The sequence below is a fragment of the Macaca nemestrina genome, chromosome 4, assembly GCF_043159975.1.
Source record: "Macaca nemestrina isolate mMacNem1 chromosome 4, mMacNem.hap1, whole genome shotgun sequence".
NCBI classification, from domain to species: Eukaryota; Metazoa; Chordata; class Mammalia; order Primates; family Cercopithecidae; genus Macaca; species Macaca nemestrina.
The window spans coordinates 81,644,196-81,663,907 of NC_092128.1; the positions used below are offsets into that span (position 1 = coordinate 81,644,196).

The 19,712-nt window shown below is 33.2% G+C and overlaps 1 protein-coding gene across 7 annotated transcripts in view; it reads left to right on the plus strand.

Annotated features, from left to right (window-relative positions):
- LOC105475592 (PHD finger protein 14) overlaps nt 1–19,712 on the plus strand; it is a 200,515-nt gene that overhangs the window by 121,749 nt on the left and 59,054 nt on the right. Inside the window, exon 17 of one of the 7 annotated variants that reach the window (XM_011730979.3) lies at nt 16,614–17,054. The exons of 5 other annotated variants lie outside the window; for them this stretch is intronic. In XM_011730979.3, the coding sequence (XP_011729281.1) occupies nt 16,614–16,638 (25 nt within the window). In that variant the 3' untranslated portion in view covers nt 16,639–17,054. Of the gene's footprint in view, nt 1–11,753; nt 16,265–16,613; nt 17,055–19,712 lie in introns of those variants that run through there. One more of the 7 variants, XM_011730982.3, reaches the window with a different exon arrangement.

Below are 19,712 nucleotides of genomic sequence, written 5' to 3' on the forward strand. Positions count from 1 at the left end.
AGGGGTGATACAAAGGAGATGATTGTAAAAGACTGGTATTGTGGTGATATACCTGATGAACACATGGGCAGCTGGAGGAAGACCAGTTTGAAGGTTGTGAACCTAGACTGATGGAAGAAGAAATGCAAAGGATCAGAAAGATCTAGGAAACATAACATCACACTAGGGTTGCAGCAGATAATTCATCAAAAATGGAAAGGCAAGGAAGAAAGGGAAGTGTTTAAAGCAAACTGGATGACCAAGCTGAATAATTGGAGAGAATGGTGAGAGTAGAAACAGAAAAAAGTTGATTTGGCTATATTTATTTTTTGGAGACAAATACACTAGGTGAATAGAAGGTTACGAAGGTTTTTATTTTTTTATTATTATTATTTTTTTTAAGGTCTATTGAATTAGACATTTTCAGAAAGCATTTAAAGTTATGGGATTATAAATACAAAGAGGAGCTGCTTGTGGTTGCTCACGCCTGTAACCCCAGCACTTTAGGAGGCCAAGGTGGGCAGATCAGTTGAGCCCAGTAGTTCAAGACCAGCCCTGGGCAAAATGGTGAAACCCGTCTCTACTAAAAATACAAGAATTAGCTGAGTATGGTGGTGCGTACCTGTAGTTCCAGCTACTCTGGAGGCTGAGATGGAAGAATCGCTTGAACCCAGGAGGCAGAGGTTGCCGTGAACTGAGATCATGCCACTGCACTGCAGCCTGGGTGATGGAGTGAGACCCTTTCTCGAAAATAAAATAAAAATGAATATAAAGAGGAATAGAACTCTGGAAATAAATTTGGTAACTGTTACACATTTATTCTTTACCCCTTAAGTATTCAATTCTAATTTTCTGACCTTTGCTTTAAGTAAATGACTGTGTCTTTCAGTGGATATTGAAGGTGCAGCAGGAAATCATGCTCTATAAGAATGGAACACCTGAAAGAATTATGTAGGTGTCCTTGGTTTAGTTGAGTCACAGGCTGACTCCAGAGAAATTTAATTGCCAAGTAGCAGAGCCTCAAGATGAGATTTTAATACTCTGCCGTTTTTAAGCTTTGTTTTGCTGACTGAAATATCTCTGTATATAAATAATACTTATCTGTGCTTAGTTGTATGTCAGCTGATTCACTTTAAAGTTGTGGAATATTTGTAATTTGTCTTTTACCCCGTTTATCTGTTTTGTATTTGTTTCTATTTTTCTTTGTGGTTACCTTCATCCCAGCTGAATTTGCTCTGTTTTAAGACAGTGGTCCTTAAACATTAGGGTGCATTTGAATCACCTGAAAGGCTTGTTAGATGGGTTTCTGTTTTAAAACTCTGAAGTGGTGACCAAGAATTTGTATTTCTAACAGGTTCCCAAGTGATACAGTTGCTACTGGTCTGGAGACTATACTATAACAATCACCGCTTTATAAATAAAGCCCTTTAAGCTGAAGTCCTAAGATACGGTTCTCAGCTTGGCTAGAGATACAAAAATGTCACCTGTAGAAGGAATTACAGAAAAACAAGCAAAAACAGGCCTGGATCTCACTCTTGAAGATTCCAATCAGTAGGTGAACAATTTAGGAATGGTACCTCAGAGTTTAAGTTTAAGAAGTTTAAGAGTTTAAGGGCATATGCCTTTTTTGCATATGCCCACATATCACTCATCTAAACCTAGTGAATTGCCTTTTTGAAGTCTCTTTTTGTTGTAATGTGAAGATGTCATGATACCAAGAGCTCCATTCTTTACTAGCTGAACCTGATCATTGACTCTTAGAGCTTTTAGGGAGGCGATACAATTGTCTTGGCCAAAATGGTATTATAAAATGTTGAAGCCAGGTGCTGATAAACTCAGAATTATTAAAAGCTCTATATGTAAAATAACAGACCAGTTAAAGAGTGTTTTTTACCCCCAATAGTGACCCTTGAACCAGATTGGCATAGCAACGTTCTAGATTGCTCTGAAATAGCACTGTATCTGTTATCTCCTGAGACAGATCTGTTTTCACTAGTCAGAAAGTGTGATACAGCCCTGCCAAGCAAAACTAGCTTTCAGGCTTTAGATTCTAAACTTCTAATTTCCATTAGGACTTTCTCTTTAACTCATGGGTTATTTAGAAGTGTATTTTATTTCCAAATATTTTGAGGATTTTCCATGTATATTTCTGTTAATGATTTCTAGTTTAATTGCAACTCTAATATCTCCATCATCCCAGAGTTTGTTCTGCTGATTGCTTTGTTTCTTGACAGTGGATTTTTTTTTTCATTTTATGTGCCTCACAACTTTTTTTTTTTTTTTTTTTTTGAGATGGAGTCTTTGTTGCCCAGACTGGAGTGCAATGGTGCGCTATCTCGGCTCACTGCAAACTCTTCCTCCTGGGTTCGAGTGATTCTCCTGCCTCAGCCTCCCAAGTAGCTGGAATTACAGGTGTGCGCCACCACGCCCAGCTGATTTTTGCATTTTTAGTAGAGACAGGGTTTCACCATGTTGGCCAGGCTGGTCTCGAACTCCTGACCTCAGGTGATCCACACACCTCTGCCTCCTAAAGTGCTGAGATTACAGGCATGAGCCACCGTGCCCGGCGTGCCTCATAACTTTTGATTGAATGTTGGACATCATGAGTTGAACAGTAGAATACTTATGCCTGAAAGGGCACACCTGTTCTTTTTCAAGGCTGTTAGTGTGGCAGAGTTGAGTCAGTTTAATCTGGAGTTGAGTCGGGCTTATGTTTTCTTGTTGCTCTGCTTATCTCAGTGTACCACAAGGCTTCAGATTTCTTTACTATTTCCTGTGTTTCTGGTTGAGGTTGTAATGCCAGAGTGCTTTTTGTCATTTGTACTCCCCTGTTAAATTTCACCTTTCTCTATATGCCTGTGCTACTGAAGAAGCCCCATTCCACTGTCTTTCCTCTTACTTAGTAGTAGACTGCTGTCACGTGTTATTCAGTGCTTGCTGGTCTGGTGGTATTAGCCAAAGGAATTCTTAATTTTCCTCATTCAAACTCAGCCTTCAGCCTCCAACGAACCACAGGTTTGGTTCTTGAATGTAGGCCTTTTTCATTGTTCCTGGCCCTTTTTCCTATGGCAGCCTTATTCTGGTTTGTGTCTTTGGCAAATCTTGTGAGGGAGTTTCTTTCTGACTCTCGGGGGTAGGAGACCTTTAAAAGATACAAGGTAGTATACTGGGCCCAGAAGTGTTTCCTGTCACTCCTGTAGGAGTAGAGGATTTTTTTTCCTCTTATATTTTTTTCTTTTCACAGTGAAACTGCTTTGTTCCCTGTGTGGCAACAGGGTTTACAGCCTTTCTTTTAATGACATTATGGCTTTTATTCCTTAAAGGAGAAGGGTCTGGGTGAGACTTTGGGTCTTTCCCACTGTGGTGGCTGCTCCCCTTCTCCAGGTCTACACCACCAACTAGTGAATGGTCTTTCTAATGGCCCAACTTGTCTGAATCTTTTTCTTGAGTACCTGGTGGAGGTGTCTGTTAGTTTTCTATGGCTGTTAGAACAAGTTACTACAAATTTGGTAGCTTAAAACAGCACACATTTTTTTCATAATTTTGGAAGACATAAGTCCAAAACCAGTTTCATTTGGTCAAGGTGTTCAGCAAGGCTGGTTTCTTCTAGAGTGTTTGGGGGTAGAACCCATTTTCTTGCCTTTTCTAGCATTAAAGTTGTTCTACATTCCTTGGTTTGTGACGCCAACCTCTTGCAGCTATAGTCACATCTATTTATCTCTCTGATTTTGACTTCTCCTACTTCTCTCTTATAAGAACTCTCTCCTGTGATTATATCAGGCTCCTCATCTCAAAATTCTTAATCATATTTGCAGAATCCCTTTTACCATACAAGGTAACATATTCACAGGTTCAGGGCATTAGAACATGGACTCTTTGTTATTGTTATTCAGCCTACCACAAGGTTCCTGGAAAAAAGTTTGTGAATGAAGGTAACCGTCCCTGGAGCTGTAGGCTCCCAAGGCTTCTGTACTCTATTAGCCAACATTTTATCTTTAGCAAACCTTTAAAATTCATAACTGAATTCTTACTCACGCAGTGTTGAGCAGCTCTTCCTCTCATGCTCTGCCACAGGTGATCCAGAGCTTGGATCCCATCCCTCTTTTATGGGGCCTATCTTTCTTGGATTTCAGGCCACTTGGTTGCCCTCTGACATCAGCTCTCTGATGGCTTGAAAAGTTACAATTTTGTAGTTTATCTTGTTTTTTCTTGCTAGGATAGAAGGAGTGTTATTTCCAGTTGTTGTTGTTACTGTTTTTCCATTCTAGCCAGAGGCTTTTCAAAGAAACTTCAGAAACTTTACTGAGCCTGAGGGAATACAAGTCAACTGCCAGTAATCACTATTTTCAGCTTTATAGTAATAGCAGCAGTAGTAAACTAGAACAAATTGTAGTGATAGTAAGAGTGGTTGTAGTTGAACTCATAGTGAAGGAAAGTAAGCACTTACCGCAACCATATGCCAAGCATTATTTTAATTACTTTATACACTTATTTAATCCTTAAACTCTATGAGGTGGTTACTGTTTTTATTTACATTTATAAATGAGAAAACCGAGGCACGTGGAGATTAAGTCATTTTCTCAAAGTCTCAGGCTGATACTGACAGAGCTAGGATTTTAGTCCAGGAACTACTTCTCCAGAATCTGTACTTTTAAGCATGAGGCCTGTGCTGCTTCTCAAAAGATAATTTGTTCTGAGGATATGATTCTGTAGTTAACTCAATTTCCTCTGTGAGCTTTTTGCTGAACTACTTCCCAATTTTTTTGAGTCAAGGGCATTTCTTTTAATCCTATATCCCTAGAAGTAGATGGAAATAAGATCAGGTTTTCTCAACCTGGGTTTCCTGGGAGAATTAATTCCTAATACTCTCAGGCATCCATTGAATGTAGAGAATAAATGTTTTTTCGGTGGATTTTAAATCGTATTTGTTATCTACTAAATTGGGAGAAGTGCAAAAAAAAAAGTCAAATAATTTTCTATTTTCTGTGTTTCAAATGAGAAGCTCCTATAATCACCTACAAAATGATAATCGCTACATAATGTAAGTATCAGGCATCATCATGGACAACTCAACTAGAGTATGAGATAAAACCTCACCTTGATTCTGTGGATTTTTTTTTTTTTTTTTTTTTTACCCTGCTCTCATCACCTTTGAAATTGGAGACTCATCTTTTTCTAGTTGTTCTCTAGTCAGGGGATATATCTCTACCTGTATATAGAAGGTCAGCTTTGGGGCTATACTCTGAATTCATAACTTGTAATTCTATTTCAAGGTGCTGTGATTTATATCTTTGTCAGAATGCTAACTTTTAAAGATTTATTTTAAATAAGGAATAAAGAGGTCTTCCTTAATCACATGGTTTTCTCAGTCTTGGGAAGTTCATTTTGTTTCTTTTATTCTTTTTCAGTGTCTGAGTATATGCATGCATGGATATTTGCATGTAAACTTCAACTGGGATTAAAACCATTTAGGGCCATCCATGTATTTTGTAAAGAAGATCATCCTGCACAATTACTCCTCATCAGTAACTACCATCAAATATATTTTCACTTTAGGATATTCTTATCCTAAAGTTTTTGAATGCTAATACTGACCTGACAGTTCCACTTATAGGAGAAAGGGAACTGGATACCATTTTCCAGTTCATTTACAGGTATTTCCTATCGTATGTTACTTTAGCCTGGGACAGAACCCAGCAGCCTTTTAAAACTTTATTAAAAGCTCTATTTGATTGTTGCCAATTATAAAGCAGATTTGAAAAGAAAAAGATAAAGCAGATTTGAAAAGTGGACCTTTAAGAATTGTTTGGATATATCGGGTTTTTACAGCCATTTAAAAAGAACTCAAGATAATCTTCCCACAGGACAGTCATGGTGATTAGTAAGGAACTACATAGGAAGTAAAGTTATTTCTTGAGTTTACCAATTTCTGTTGGTGTTTTCATCAAAAGATTTTCTGGAATTTTGACTTATCACTATATACTGAAAAAAAAAATCAACCTCATCTTCAAATGATTTCAGTCAATTCAGTAGATTTAATCTTAGTACCTATTTACTTCATTGATAGTATCTTGCCCTAGCGATAGTAGAGATAGTAGACTAGAACTTTTTTTTTTTAGATAGAGTTTCGCTCTTGTTGCCTGGGCTGGAATGCAGTGGCACGATCTCAGCTCACTGCAACCTCCGCCTCCCAGGTTCAAGCGATTCTCATGCCTCAACCTCCCGAGTAGCTGAGATTACAGGCATGCACCACTATGCCCGGCTAATTTTGTATTTGTAGTAGAGACAGGATTTCATCATGTTAGTCAGGCTGGTCTTGAACTCCCGACCTCAGGTGATCCACCCGCCTCAGCCTCCCGAAGCGCTGGGATTACAGGCATGAGCCGCCGTGGCTGGCCAGGACTAGAACTTTTAAATGTATTTTATTCATATTGCCACAATTTAGAATTATTATGACATCTAAAATAGATAATATTTTATAAATAAAAGCTAATGTTGATAGATTTAAGGTGACTAATCTATCATACGTACTGATATCAGAATCTCCTCAGTTTTCTAAATTATGACTAGTGATTACCATTGGGCATAGTAGTACGCCTTTATTATTTGAAATCACAATTTAATTTCTTGGTGAATTAGGATTCCAGGGTAGGAGGAATTTGAGATATTGAGCTATTCAAAAATTTACCTAACTTTTGAACTTCATCAGTATATCCCCACCATGTTGTTATGCAGCTATTGTTTGAGTACTTTCTCTTACCACAGTTAATGCTAGAGGTACAGTTCAGGCTAGTTCAATCCTCATCTGAAAGTTTACCTTCCCTTCAGATTCTCAAAGTTCATTGTTGATACCCATTTATCTAACTCAGCATCTTGTTTAACATCATTGTACTGCATAAGAATCAATAAAGTGCACACACTCCCAAATCTTGTTTGTCCCTTCTTCTATTCTATCTTCTCCTTCATCTTTGTCTAACTCTGAGCTGTCAAACGGCCCATGGTGGGAAAATGAAGAGTTTAACACTTAAATTTAAAGGAAGGGGTGTGTATGTCTGTGTTTGTGTGTGTGTGTGTGTGTGTGTGTGTGTGTGTAGGTAGGAAGGGAGTGTATTTGAATCTATGTATTACCTGATTTTTCTGTAAATCTAACATATTCCTTTAAAAAAAGTCTTTTTTAAAAAGTTAAAGGACTGTAAGTAGAAAAATTAATATTTTTCTTTTAAAAGCTTTTGATCATTATAAAAATGTATATACAAAAATATTAAAAGTAAGTTGAAATCACCTATAATCTTATAGTATTTCAATGTATTTACTTCTATTCACATATTTTTAATGATTCTGTTCAAAACATTTAAAAACGTTTAGCCATGGATATAATTTGAAAGCTGAAAATATCAAAATATTTTGGAAACAGTTTTTTGTTAAAACATTTCTTGATCCATTCTCTTCCTTTCCCATTCCTATGACTTCCTTGAGACCTTTCTCAGTGTCTAGCCTCTACTTTCTGCCATGTTATTCTATTCACCTTAGCTTCTTTGCTGTTTTCTCTTGGCTTCGTTCTCTGTTCCTCACTTCTGATTATCTCTCCCTTGGATCCCACTCTGTCTGCCTTGCCTCTCCTCATTTTTATTGCTAGTGTATAATTGGGTTCTGCAGCTCTCCTATGTCTCACTTCCCCCAACCTTCTGGCTCATTTCCTCGCCTGATAAAATGGCCAGTCATCGTGGAAAGTGCACCACTGTCCTCACTAATATCCAGAGCAGGGCATGTGTTCTCTTCCTTCTTTATTCCTCACTGCACCCTGCTATTCTTTACTTCATTCTCTAAATACTGTTCTTCCAAGGCTGTCTTGGACATTTACTGAACAATTTAGGGTAACAGAGGCCTTACACACGGAACAGTGTAAGATTTAAAATTAAATGCTTTGTATTTTGTTCATAAAATTTACTTGGCCATCCTTGCCACTAAGAATGTTTCCTTTTTGCCTTAGACCTAGTTTTATAAAAAGCAGTGATCAGTGACATAAGATAAATGTCTTTAGACTTAAAATGATACTTCATTGTATGCCATCAAGAGATTAGATTCTAAGGAAAGAATTAGAAAATTTAATAAATTTTGTGCTATAATTTTTAAACGTCATTTTCAAAATGCCTTTACTAAATAAATTTTTCAAATAATTGAAAAATTTTCAATTATTTGAAAATTTATAACTAAATAATATTTTAATTATTTAAATATTTATATTATTAAAATATTATATTATTAAAATAATATAAATATTTATAACTAATATTTTGCTAAATAAAATTTTTCAAAATTTTTTTTACTAAAAATGCTTTTAGTAAAAATTAGGGAAGAGAGGTTTAATTTTCAAAATATTCATATTTGGATAATGAGGGTAGCCCAGCTGCCACTGGACTTTTCTTATTAAGGTGGTATTCTGGTGAAATTTAAATTAAAAGTGTTCACTTGGTATATCTTTTCTATAATTAAATTGATTTGCTGATTTTGTTAGACACATGGAATGGCTAACCTGTCTAACACATTTAGTATTTATTTTATCACTTTCTTTGACTTTAAAATCTGTATTTTAACCTCAGACCTTTAAGTGTCTTTGTATTATTCATACATACTTTTTGTTTATGTTATAAATATTTGGATTTTTAAATTTTTAAAACATTTTTAATAGATGCAGTATAGTCAAGTAATTTGTATTTAAAGAAAACAGAAGCCTGAACGTGGTATATATTACATAGTGAAGTGTGGTATTTCTGGGGTACACAATTTTATAAATGATATAATTTCAAGCACCTACAGCAGTGAAATATTTCTCATTTTACACATTTATGTTTCTGTAAGATTTGTTTTTGCAGTTTTATCTTCCATTGCAGTGTGTTAATATTGTTAAATTATACAAGAGAAGGATTATATATTATATACTTAATCATTTGGAAAGACTGAGACTCTTACCACAATTCCTCTATTGACTAAATGCATGACCTTGAATCAAGTTACCTCTAAGGTCATTGTCTTATCTTTAAAATGAAGACATTAACTTCATTTTTTCTCAAGTTATATAACTTTTATAACTGAGAGATTCCAAAACAAATATACAGTTTCAAAAAGGATCCCAAAGTCTGTAATCTCACCATTCATCTGACACTTGATTTATCTGCCTAGCATCACTACTAAGCAGCAGGGAACGAGCTTTGTCAGAGATAGAGCTGTGAGCCCCTTCCTCCCTCTTGGCGGGAACTGTCAATGATTTCTCTAAGTGAGCTGATACGTTTTTACTAAAAATTTCAACCCTTAGAGTCATACAAAAAAGTATAATCCAACTTCTAGTTGAAAAGCCAACTATATTGTTTTTGATTTTTCTTTCATTTTTAAATTAAGCATTCTGTTTCATCTGTTACTCCTATAGCAAGGTGTTTATTTGTATTGATTTTATATTTCTTTGGACATAAGAAATAGACACTTAAAATAAACATAATAATGAAACGAGGTGAAATGAATTTGAAATAGGACTGGACACAAATTTTGAAATTTGATTGATCTCCCCAGTGAAATGTTATTTTAAAGTTATTTTAAAATGTTACTTTAAATGGGAATTATAGTAATGATAATGTTAGATGCTTACTGTATCCCAGACTGTTTTCTGATCTTTGACTCTACTATCACATTCAGTTCTTACAACAGTTCTATGAGGTATACATACCTCCATTTTAGAAGTCAGGGGTACATAGCAATGTGAAATAGAAATTGTTCCAATTATATATTTAAATGATATTATGTAGATTAAGTTATGTATTAGAATATAATTTCTTCCCTTCCAGAAAAATACTACCATAGTGTATGATAAAATCTACTGGCCTTCACATTAGTTGCCAAGATTTATTGAGGGCTTATATGCCAGTCAGTGTGCTGGTGCCTTCCACATTTGATCTCATTTAATCCTCATAACAACTGCATGAGATAGATATTGATTTCTTTACTATTTTATGGGTGAGGAAAATGAGAATTACTTGCCCAATATTATACAATTGGAAAATGGTGGAATTATAATTTGAGTCTAGGCAGTCTTAACCATACAGTTCATGCACTAATCATTAGGCATACCGCCTCACCCCACTACACTGCTTTAGCATATTTGACTTTGTTGCAACAAAAAAAGTAGATACTTCCTCTTGACAGGCAATATGTAACTATATGAGATACAGAATATATTGATAGTTACTGGTATGTGCATCAGTGAAGTGCTTTGAAAACAATTTTTTCTACATTAATTTGCTTACTAGCTGCATATGAAATAAATACAAAGCCCAAACTTGATCTTTGATTTAAAATACTGCACAGTTTTTTGTCCTGGGAAGATAGGAGCCAAGACAAGTCACATTGCTTATTCTAGCTTATTCTAGTGAAATTTAGGATGTGGGGACATTAGCAATAGCTCTTTAGTTTTTATCAAGCTTGACTTATCAACTTGAATTTAATTGGGAGTTAAAGCAGATTTCCATATCTACTGTGTCTATATTTGGATGTATTTCAAAGTCAAATACAAGTATGTATTTTCAGTTGTCTTCTCATCTCCATTATTTGTGCATGTAATTAAGAGTTAATTGTATTTCTCTTATAAATGATATGGTTGCTTCCTCTTGCATTATACTTTTCCAGTAGTAAACTACAAACAAGGCAGTTCTCAGAATATCAGATTCAGAATGTGCTCAAAAGCTCTTCACTTAGAGACTGAAGCACTGAAAAAAGTTAGGATGTGTGACCTTACTATTTAACAAGCGAATTCTACTCTATTATTTCTTATATGTTGATAAATACAACATGTCTTTGAAAACTATGTTTAACATTGTATTCTTTTGGGGGGGGGATGTTTACAATTTTGTTTTTACTTTCTTTGGAGATTATTCAGTTTGGCATGATAGCTCTCCTCAGTAACGCTTTATTTGTCTGTGTGCCACTTTTCACTTTCTTTTTCTCAATGGAACCTAGAAGCATTAAACACATCTCTAATTGTTAATATAAAAAAATGAACTTTTTCTGTGATGTGTGACTACTTGGCATTTTTACCTCATCTTCACAGATCTAAATATTTGAAGGAAATGATCACTTTATGTTTACCCCAGTCAAAAAATTTTACTTCTAATCACTAAAATTTCTCCCCTGAAAACAAAGACAAAAAGGTAACAAATAATTGTAACCAAAGATATTTCTAATACTGTCTTTTTAAAAGAAAGTCTGCTCAGGCACAGGATAAGACTCATTTAAAAATTTCCTCCGTGAGTCTCTGTATTTGAGTATAACTAGCACTGTAACATACTGATTAGATGTGCTTGTTTTCAACACAGTTGCATGTTTTCTTGGGCAATGTTAAATTGCCATATTTGATGAAAAAATAGCAAATTGAAGTTTTTCAAAATATTTATTGATCAAATGTTTCCTTTTATAAATACAAGCCCTTCATCATTTTAGTGTTATTTTCTTTTTTGCTTTAGAAAGGTAGTTTTATTTTGACAACCAAAAGTAATAATAATAATACAAGAGGAGGCAACTCAATGTTTCAAATGATAAAATAGTTCAATTTTAACCAATAGGAACCTACACAAGATCATGGCATTTAGGTTTAGGGTATCTATCTCTTTGGACCAGATCATATGTTATTTGAATCTACTGTGGTTTGTTAGTATGTTTCATAAGACATAGTGCAGAGCTGCTATGATCTTTAAATGTTAATGTTCTTTTCTTATCACTTTACTGTGTAGATACCCTTCATGAGACCCAACTCTGCCACAGCTCATCCTCGGAGGCAATCCCGGAAACCTCTTTTATAAGTGTGATTTTAAAAATGTGGATTAAACTCTCGATAGAGTACATAAAGTAAAGAACAGCTATATTGTCCTTTCTATAAGCTTGTCACTGCAAAAAGTTGCCTTTTGCTTGTCAGGTTTGGATAGAATATAATTGATTGGTTTGTTACTTGGACTAAAAAGGCAGTAGATTTGCCTGTGTGAATTTTTTTTTCCTATTTTTCTTCTTTTTGCTTTTTTTTGCACTAATCAGAAATATTTGATATGTGCATTGTTGAAAAATACTGGATACATGTCTTGTCAGAATTGTCGTATTAAGTAATGTCTTTCCCTCTTGCTTCTTTGGCAAATGATGATACACAGTGTTTGGACTTACTGAAGAGTTACTGAAGCCTGTGGGACTTAATAAATACAGTATGCTACTCCCTGTTGTTATTCAACAATACAAGTAACAAACAAGAAAGACAATGCATTCCATTAGTCTGCTATTCTGTTTCCTTCAGCTTGATACATAGATTCATATAAAGTACTGCATTTTAAAACAACTATAGACTCATATTAAATGTTATTTCTATTTATAATAGTCAGCAAAAGTGAAAGACTTATGAAGTATATGACATTCTATTTTTGACTTATTAGTCCTAGTGTGAAAGCATATTAGCATGACATTTTTACAACTTCAGATTTTAAGCTCATGAATAAAAATATATCTGTGTTGATCTCTAGATACTTTTAGTAATACCCAAATATATGCAGTCCTTATTGTTTTAATATAAACTTTCTGTGTTCAGTATAATTTTATTTTTCTCAACCTTAAATATGAACTTAGGAAATAAGGAGGGAAATACAAAGATTATTGACTATACAACCTACCAGCTGAAAGAAAGATCTTCATCAACATCTGTATCTTTCCAGAGGTATACAGAATTAAAATTTGATCTTCAAGCTTTAATGATCCAGTTTTAAGTCAACGGCAGAAATATGTTGAATATTTCATCACTCAATCTTGAACTGATTTAGAAGAGACTCTTTGCTGAAATTGAATTGCACATATACATGTAAATTGTCAACATGTAATTTGGAATTTTCTGATTAATAAATGTGGTTTTGGACATCTTTTCGGGTATAGTGACAATGGAAAATAGTTTACACTTTAGGACTAGAGTAGGTAATGTTATAGATAATCAAAAGCAATTGTAATTGTAAAGCTGCTGTAATCTAGTAATCTCTGGTTATAGTGAGGAATCCTATGATTGGATGAGATGTTTGATAAAAGTAAAATGTGTACGAAATTACATATAAACAGATTATTAACTTATTGAAAGATCTCATCATATTGGAGGAAAAATATTCATAATCTTTAGCAAAATTAGTAGACTTTTGTTTAACAGAATAAGATAGGACTAGTTATCACTATATTAGCTTAAGGAAATGTTAGTAATTATTACTCTTACTGAAGTCTGGCTACCTTTAAGCAAAATGACAGATTGCCATTTTCTAAGTGGAATATACTAATACATTAGACCATGGCCCTCTTTTAATATTTAGTGAGAAATTACTCACAGTTGCTTTATTTTAGTTGTTTTTGAGAAACTCTTAGGCCTTGTTTTGATATCACTGTTAATCAAAATCCTTTTCACTTTGATTCCAATTAGAATACTATATTATCATCATTCTCCATCTTGCATTTTCCGTGATGGTGGATATTCTATTCCACATTTGGTGCTAGTCCTAAGACTCTTTGTCACATGTTATACATACAGACTGCAAAATTCATAAGATATAGGTCCTGCAAAAAGTATAGTTGAAGTAAGAAAACTTTTGAAGTAACTAGAATACTTTGTGCTAATAATCTCTTAAATGCTCTCATATCCACATTGTAAAATTATTCCCTGTCCATAATCAGTTCAACTGCTATAAGGAGAAAATTGATGTGTACTTAAGAAAATATGTACTAAATGATTCATATTTCACAGACGTACACAAGAAAAATGGCACATCAGGTAAATGATGGTTGTTTATCACACAGTAGGGAAAGGAAGAAACATTAAAATATCAGGAAGGAGATGAAACGTCTCTGAAATACAAGAACAATGATATAATAGTAGATAGTGGTTCTCAAACTTTGTGCATCAGAATCACAGGAAGGATTTGTAAAAACACAGGTGACTACCCTATTCCTCTCCTCATCCTCCCTCTACCCACTTTACTCCCTCCCCTCTTCACCCTGTAGTTTCTGATTTAGTAGAGAATTCGCATTTCTAACAAGTTCCAGGTGATGCTGTTGCTACTGGCCTGGAATACCACATTAAGAACCATTCATAGGTAGTATTTTTTTAAAAAATCATTGTGTTGTGCTCAACATTGTTTGATAAAGGAATGCGCTTTTTAAATCTCCTTAAAAGGGCCCTTAGATTTCCTCTAGATAATAGAATTAGTAATTTCGTCTGCAACATACACAATTTTTTTTTATTTTATAAAATTTAGTTAAATGTTTGTTTTACACTGACTATGGAAACAGCACTATTATAGATACAGAAAGAAATCAATAAACATAGCCTGTGTTCACAATTCACTCATCCCTTTGTTATAAAAAGACTTGAAATTAGAGTTATGTTTTAATATGAAAACAAAATTTAGCCTTAGCCTTTATCCATCTTAACTTTAGAAATTATATTTATGCACTGTTTGTAGATCATTGTCATTCATTGTTGCTTGAGTGTTCATCTGATTTTATATTTATGATATTAAAAACAGACTGCTGACCAATAAATAAAATATTTACACTCTATTTCCCTGTATTTACATCCTATTAATGAAAACCACTGTTTTTAAACAAAGTTAATTATTTCATAAAACTCACCGCTATTTTACTTGATTCTCAATATGGGAATATTTCATGAATATTTCACCAGAATTTATTCAAGGAATTCAGAAGGACTCTCCAGCAGGCCTGAATATTTACATTATTAAATTTTTAAAAAAATTTAAAAATGACAATTGAAACTTGTTTAAGAGACTCAACTTGGAGTTTCGTGACATATGAAGGCAGAATCATTTTTTCTACCTGTCTGAATCAGCACTTTGTAAGTTTACATAAAATTAAGGATTGTGATTTCTAAGGTAGACATGCTTTGCAAATATTTCTTTATAAAAGTGGAAGCCTCTTTGCCATAGTGCTCACTCTAAGGCTTTCTGTAGGCCTGCCGGTAAGATTCACTGCTGTTCAGGTACATAAGATGTAATGAAATTGGATGTGCATGCTGGGCTTTGTAAATAAAATGAGATGGACCCCCAGCAATTATCTCATTTATCTGATTTACATTGTAAAATCAGGATCTACACTATTGATTAGAGCATAATTAGTTAATTATGAACAGGAAAATACAAAGTTACATGGAGCTTGAGCACAGCAGGTTGTACTGCTGAAAAATTTCCAAGGGCATGAGCAGATGGAAATCAGTTTATTAAAGAACAAAGCAGACGTGTTTCAGGTATGGAAATGTCTAATTCTTCTCTCATGCTGCGAAGAGTTGCTTGACCTTATTGTGCATTTTTATATGAATTGTTTTGTCTCATCTTTCATTTTTTTGTTTCACATTTGATCTTGTAATCAGGCTGCCGCAGATATAGCTATCTAAATTGATCTCACTATTTAAGTGACTATTAAATACAGATTTGGATTTGGATACTTTTCTAATTTTCTAAAATTAATTTTTTATGTGTACTTTTATGTGTAAAGAATATTTTTGTCTTTCTTACTACCCATTCATTCATTATTGGCTGATACAGAAGTCTGTAGTGATATTAATGAAATAGGTTCAAGTCCTCCACATTAGTCTTATATTTGTGAAACGATTAGAAAACATTTTCAAACTATTTTGTATAGAAACTGCTCATGTAGGTAATTTGCACTAAAATTGTTGTAAATTACAAGGAATAAAATATTGTACTTATTAATACTAAATGTTACTCAATATTGGTAGAATGTAGAATTTTGTGCAAGCTTGTATTATTTGTAAAGTGATTTAACTTGTTGACCACAATTTGTATTTTCTCCATTAAGATGTTTAATTGAAATAATTGGCCACTATTCAATGAAAGAACTCATCACTACATGTTAATAGATTTGCGTAGATGTTTGAGCTGCTAGTGAGATTTTTATTTAAGTAATGACAGTATTGAAGACTAATTTTTTTGAACATTCTTGTGTGGAATTTTTACACAGAAATGAAAAAGTTGGAAAATGCAACCCATCAGTTCTCTGGATATTTAGTTTTTTTTTAAGTGGACAGACATAATAGTCTATATTTTCGGAGTCCAGTTTTTATTTCGCTTTATATAAAATTATAGGGGCTATAAGTAGAATGTTCCATTGGCATAAAAGATAATGTGATTATCATGAAATTTGCATGATAATTAAATTAAAATTAAATTAAAATACAAAATTTAATCATGAAAATGTACACCCTTGTTCAAGTCTATGTTAATGGCTTTTGCTTCTTTCTAAAGTTTAGCTTACAAATGGCTATAAATTATTTGCATAGGACGTGCACTTAATTGTTTCAGTTAGGTTTTAAAAAGTAGTTTTAGTTTACTCCTCTAATGAAATTATCCATTAGAAATTAGAGATGTTAAAAAAAACCCTTTGGAACACTGACTTTTGGCCTCTTAGGCATCCGACGAAATAAATCAGCTGCTTCTTTTTACTTGTCTGCATATTCTCAGTCAGGTAAACACCTGACCAATTGCTTGTTATATGGATCATAGCACATATGAAGGTAAATCATTTTTTTTCCCCTTTTCTTTGTTTAGGGTGCTATTCTTAATCATATACTAAGTAAGTATTTTACATACATATAGACTATGTTTATTTGGTCACTGTATTTTGTTAATGTGTAAAAGACCATATATTAAGCTACTTTGTTATTTACATCTATATCTGTTATTAATCTGATATCTAGGAAGTTGTATTTAGTAAGAATCTAGGTGTGCTTTTGTCTTATAATTGGGATTCCTTTATGCTCTATAGTGTTAATGTGTACAGTGTTTTTAGAGGCTTAAATGATACTTCTTTATGCATCCAGTTTTAATTTTATTAAAAAATCTTAGTGTTTCTTTACAGGTTAGTTTTATATTCTTTTTTAATATTTTAAGACATTGCCTTCCTATTTAATAATGTGCTATTGGTATAATAATCTGTTTTTATTACACAGACATTTGTGTTATTTAATAAAGTATATTGTGTTATATCCCTATACTTTTGTGGGTCAATGACTGCTTTTGCAAAAGTTTTTTAAAACATTTTATTCACTGTTTATTTTGATAAATTATGTCCTATATTATGTGCTGCATGTGTTTCCAAGTTTATGTAAGAAATAAAGGTAGAAACCATAAATAGGTCAATAACTACTTTAACTCCATTGCAGCTTTTAGATAGCAGATGATTATAGACCCTTACGAGTTTTTGATTTTCAAGTTTTTTAAATGGTCTAAATTTGCAACATAGCCAGAGTTTGTTGGGTGACAGGAGTTGATAAAGATTACAAAGTGGTATTTGTGCGTAAAATTAATAAGCCACTATTTTGGCCATCCACATTGTTCTTTGATTTCTTGAGTTCTTAATGGTGTCTCTTATATTTGTCTCCGGTTTAGTAATTCTTGCAAGTTCTGCTAGAGTTCACTTGTGTCCATCAGGATATTTCAGTGATTAACACATAAAACTATGGATTTTTTCAATTCAGTATTCTAAGATAGAAACAACCAGATTTTTGTCACATTGAAATAATTTGAGACATCTTTACAAAGATCTTATATTTGTATATTTATTTATCACCAAAACTTTGACTTTAAGATTGGATTCTTTTCTTCCCCCTCTCTTTTTTGGATTTTGGCAGTTCCTAAGGGTCCTAACTACTACTTTTTGCTACTTAGTCTTGAAGCTGCAGCTTTTATTTACTGTTGAATGAGCTAGAACTTTAGAGAACTTCCCTATCACCACTAATTCTGACAAGCAAATTCTTTTCCTTTGGAATGCATCACAAATACATGAGTTCCACATGTCAACTAAGTAATTCTGAAAGCTATCGCTAATGAAGGAATCAATCAGTAAGGATTAGGTCATTTTTAAATGGCATATATTTGTTATCTTCTGATAAACTAGCATATAAAATCTCCTCGTCTTTTCATTGGTTCTTGAGCTGAAAGATAACTTGATTGTACGAGTAGTTGAAATCATCAACAGATTGGAACTGTATCAGTGTAGCAAACTTGTTCTTGGTTTATTAGCTGGAATTTCATAGCTATATCAACAAGAATTATTTATGTACATTAAGGTGATAAATAATGAATTGTGATGCACAGTAATCATGATAGTTGCCTCAAGTTATACACTAGAAATCATAATTTGAAAATTATTATGACACAGAGTTATAAATATGCAGTAATTAGGTAGTAAATTGATGTAAACTAGGAAAATGTTAATACTTCATCAAGAACTTTGATTATTAGCAATCTGAACTATATGGCGCACTACCCAAAAACCTGAAGTTAAGGAAAAAAGACTATAGTTAACAAACAAAATTGAGCCCATTTACTTAACTCAGTAGAAATTCTCATTTTCGTGTGTTTTTACTGTCAGTTTACATTGCCTCAATAAGTTTTAGTGGTCTGGTTTCTGAATCCATAACAATTGTTGTTGGGGAATTTATGCTTAAGCAAACACTGACAATATCAGGAAGCAGTGGCTGATAGTTTTCAGGCAAATGAGGACCCTGAAAATCTATAAAAATTGAATACAAGAATTCAAATAGAACAGTCGACTACTGGTCCTCATTCCAAGGACAAAAGGCTGACACACTGTTAGACATGTAGCAGGATATATTATTCTTATTGATGACATGAGATGACAAATATAAATTATATTTAATATGTTTATTTGATGAAACAAGAAATGTGATTATTTTTAAATTTCACATCAAAGATCATTAAAACTCTAATTTTTATGTATGGAGTATGCTCTCAGTTATTTAGAAATCTCAACCTTCTCATAAACTCAGAAATACTTATACTTTGAAGGTTTCTATATCCATAGGTTTAATCGAAATTTTGTCTAATGAAAGGTAAATATGTTGTATTGAGAAAGAGCATAAAATTATGTGGGCTTGCCAGTTAGTCTCTTTATGTCACATTTGAAGTTAGTTTATATTATCTATTATTACTTCTTAATGCCAGAACAACAGGTATTTGAACATTTTAACTGCTTTTAAATATATTTTTAGATATGTGATATTGTCATAGTAACTAAAGTACTCTTGGTCCTATTGGTGCTATTTGATTTTATCTATTCCTGTAGCTAGAACTATCATAGTAAGCGTTTTTCAAAATCTTGAGTCTACAAGATTTTTGGAAAAGTACGTAAGCTTATTTTTTTCATAAGGAGAAAGTTGTAGAGGAAGAAATGCATAAACTTAGGGCATTCAATTGTATTTTAAACTTCTTTATATCTGAGTAACTTAATTAAGTTGCTTAACTTTTCTGCAACTCTTGATTCCCCAAATGAGTTTTTGGAAGATTGGGTTTTTGTAGCATAATATGAAATTTCTACTAAAAATGTAGATTTACACTCCCTTTTGTTATGATAGTTTCTTAAAGTCAATTGTTTTTCTTTGTGTGTTGTTTATGTAAGAAGAGCTTCTTCCCCCTTTTTTCCTAAAAGGTTATTGAATAGTAGTTTTTAACTTTATTCGAGTAATATATGTTCTATAAATCTTCCCCTTGGTTTGTTTCTTAATTGTAAATTTCTTGACATTTGAAGTTTTAAATCAGTGAAAGATAAACAATAAAGAAAATCTGACAGATTGGTTGAGAAAGTATTATTGTTTAATTTTTTTTAAACTACTATGAAATGAGGAA